The sequence below is a fragment of the Chrysochloris asiatica genome, unplaced genomic scaffold, assembly GCF_000296735.1.
Source record: "Chrysochloris asiatica unplaced genomic scaffold, ChrAsi1.0 scaffold00140, whole genome shotgun sequence".
In the NCBI taxonomy this organism is placed as follows: Eukaryota; Metazoa; Chordata; class Mammalia; order Afrosoricida; family Chrysochloridae; genus Chrysochloris; species Chrysochloris asiatica.
The window spans coordinates 4,447,666-4,450,937 of record NW_006408658.1 but is presented as its reverse complement, the minus strand read 5'-3'; the positions used below and the strand labels follow the sequence as shown (position 1 = coordinate 4,450,937).

The following is a 3,272-nucleotide window of genomic DNA, read 5'->3' as shown; positions in this document are numbered from 1 at the left end:
CCCCTTTCAGAGCATTTAGGAGTGTTAATCGGGCACCATCCAGTTCTTTTGGTCTCAGGGTCATGGAGGCTGGAGTTCTAGTGGTTAATTATTCCTGTGGACTCAGTGTTTACATATGTATTTTGTTTCCTGCACTTTAATTTGCTTTGGACAGGAAGAGACTAACAAGCTTTTAAGACTTTAGTCACTACTCACCAAATCAGGTGCTAGAATATTGTTTTTTCAGACTATATTATGCTGATTGACCTTGATAGTTTCTCAGAATATTGTCCTGGACCCCCAACCTCTGCTACTAATTTCCTCAAGGTGCTTAGTTATAGCTAAAAAGTGAAATTAGAAAGTTTTCTTTAAAAATAAAACACATTGTAGGTCTTGTTTAAGCATTATTTTTTCAAGCATAATTTTGTCAGTACACAATTCTTAGATATAAATTTTCTTAAGATTTGATTCATGCAACAAGTTTAAATTGTTTAAAAGTAATTTTACTGTTTAAAGACATCAACTTTATTTTGTATTTGTATCTTTGTGGTTCTGTACAATAAGCACTGGACTGCTAGCCATAAGATTGGCAGTTCAAACCCACCAGTTGCTCCTTGGAAACCCTATACAGGGTCTCTATAAGTTGGAACCGACTAGATGGCACTTAACAACACAACATCTTCGAAGTATGTAATTTTATCCAGGATACTGGGAGAATATTTTCTAAAGGTTCACCCCTGGAATAAATACCACTACTACCCACTGCTATTAAGTTTGTCTCAACTCAGAACAACCTCTTAGAACAGACTGTCAAGACTGTAAATCTTTACAGGAGTAAATAGATTCCTATTTCTCTCATGGAGCAGTTGGTGGGTTTGAACAGCTGACTTTGTGATTAGCAGTACAGTACTTAACCCATTAAATCATGAGGACGCTTGTTCAAATTAGCATGGTAGATACTATACTCTAGAGCTCCACAAGTATAATTTATAACTTGATAGCTTCCAATTTTTCTAGGGGCAAAACAACAAAACCTGGGCTTACTGGACAGAAAGAGATTGGAGGAATCTGAGACTGTGGCCCTTGACCACCCTTCAGGTGTGGAAAGGAACACACCCTCTTTCAGCCAAGAAGTACATAGGTATATAGGGGGAACAACTCCCAGCCAAGCAGTAGGTAGATCTATAGGGGGAACACAACATTAGGAAGATATGCTCACTATGAATAATGGAAAAGTCAATCATTCTAAGTCAAAGGAGCAATAAGTACCTAAGGAAAATGGCCAGAAGGGATGGGAAGGTGGATGGTAGGCAAAGAGGAGCCAAAGAGAGGAAGTAGACGAGTGCTCTTACAAGGAGGGGATTAAGTCATTTAGATGAAACAAAGTGTATTATTTGTTGAATGCAAAACTGCTGATCTTTATTTTTAAACTTTCACTCAATTCACAATAAAAAAGTAAAAGTAAAAAAAAAAAAATGAACTAATGACTGTTCCTCTTTTTGAAATAATAGGTGTTCCTGTTTTTGCTTTACATGGACTTCTAATTGTCTGAATGGAAGTATAAATGAATTTTCTTGGGTAGGTAATAAAGAAAGAAAACAGAGGAAACACCTTAAGCCCCTAAAACTATTAGAAATATTAATTGGGAAGTTCTTCAATAGATAAACCCACAAAAATGTATACAAGACACCAAGCATTTGTCCAATTTTCTTGAATTGTTTGTGTGTTCATATGTTGAGTAAATGAAAGACAATGACAACATGATAGACAAAGGCAGAGAGCAATAGAAAAAGACAAGTGAGATTCTGGGAATGTTTTTTACTTATATTTCAGAACCAGTATGTTTGATAAAATATGCTTTTGAGCCCTACTCAATCTCTGATTTCATAAATTTCTATAAATCTAGGTAAAGGGATAACAGAAGCGAGAACTCCTTCACTAACTCAACAGCTTTAATCAGATAGTTGTAAATCATCATGCTCATGTTCAATATCACAATCTTCATGCCCCCATTACTAACCCTGATTGGTATCCCGGGCTTGGAGTCAGTGCAGTTCTGGATTGGAATTCCTTTCTGTGCCATGTACATTATTGCCATCTTTGGAAATTTTCTGCTTCTTGTCATTATCAAATCTGAACGCAGCCTCCATGAGCCCATGTATATCTTCCTGGCAATGCTTGGAGCAACAGACATTGCTCTCAGTACATGCATCCTACCCAAAATGCTAGGCATATTCTGGTTCCATTTACCAGAGATATATTTTGAAGCCTGTCTCTTGCAGATGTGGCTCATCCACACATTCCAGTGTATTGAGTCGGGCATTCTGCTGGCTATGGCCCTGGACCGCTATGTGGCAATCTGTGATCCTCTGAGACATGCAACCATTTTTACTCACCAATGTGTCACCCAGATTGGGGTTGGAGTAACACTCAGAGCTGCCATCTTTGTAGCACCTTGTATCATACTCATTAAATGCCGGCTGAAATCCTATCGAACCACCGTAGTCTCCCACTCATACTGTGAGCACATGGCCATTGTGAAGTTGGCAGTAGAAGATGTTCGCATCAACAAGAGCTATGGATTGTTTGTGGCTTTCAGCATACTAGGATTTGACATCATCTTCATTACACTCTCCTACATCCGCATATTTATAACTGTCTTCAACCTGCCTCAAAAGGAAGCAAGACTCAAAGCCTTTAATACCTGCATTGCCCACATTTGTGTCTTTCTGGAGTTTTATCTCTTGGCTTTCTTCTCTTTCTTTACACACAGGTTTGGTTTCCACATTCCTCCCTACATTCATATTCTTCTGTCCAACCTTTATTTGCTTGTCCCACCATTGCTCAATCCTATAGTTTATGGAGTAAAGACCAAACAGATTAGAGACCGAGTGTTCAAGATTTTCTATTTTAAGGATCCTTCTTAATTCTTCAGTTAACTTATTTTGCTTTAAAGAACAAAAGTCAACTCTGAGAAACAATATTTGGTCAGAGTCTGTGATTTGTCAAATTCACTATGGGTTGAAATAAATATAACGTAGGTTTGCATACAACACAACTTTGTAAGGTCTTGAATACTAAAATAATAATCTAAGTTTTTATGGTTGCATAGTTATACTAGCCTTAAGGATTTTGTTACATTTTGTCAGCATATAAAATGTAGATTAAATGAATATTTATCTTTAGATCCTTCAGCTTTTAGTGACAGTAATTTCTTAAAATCACACCCAAATGTAAGAGTTTAACTTCTGATTATAAACATTAAAAGCATTACAATCTTTAACTGCAAAAAA

At 36.9% G+C, this 3,272-nt stretch overlaps 1 protein-coding gene across 1 annotated transcript; it reads left to right on the top strand.

Moving 5' to 3' along the window:
- Positions 1-1,955: 1,955 nt before the first annotated feature.
- Positions 1,956-2,906, top strand: LOC102814353 (olfactory receptor 52A5-like). The gene has a single exon (XM_006870344.1). It carries the CDS (start codon positions 1,956-1,958, stop codon positions 2,904-2,906), a length of 951 nt encoding a protein of 316 aa, XP_006870406.1.
- The last annotated feature ends 366 nt before the right edge of the window (positions 2,907-3,272 follow it).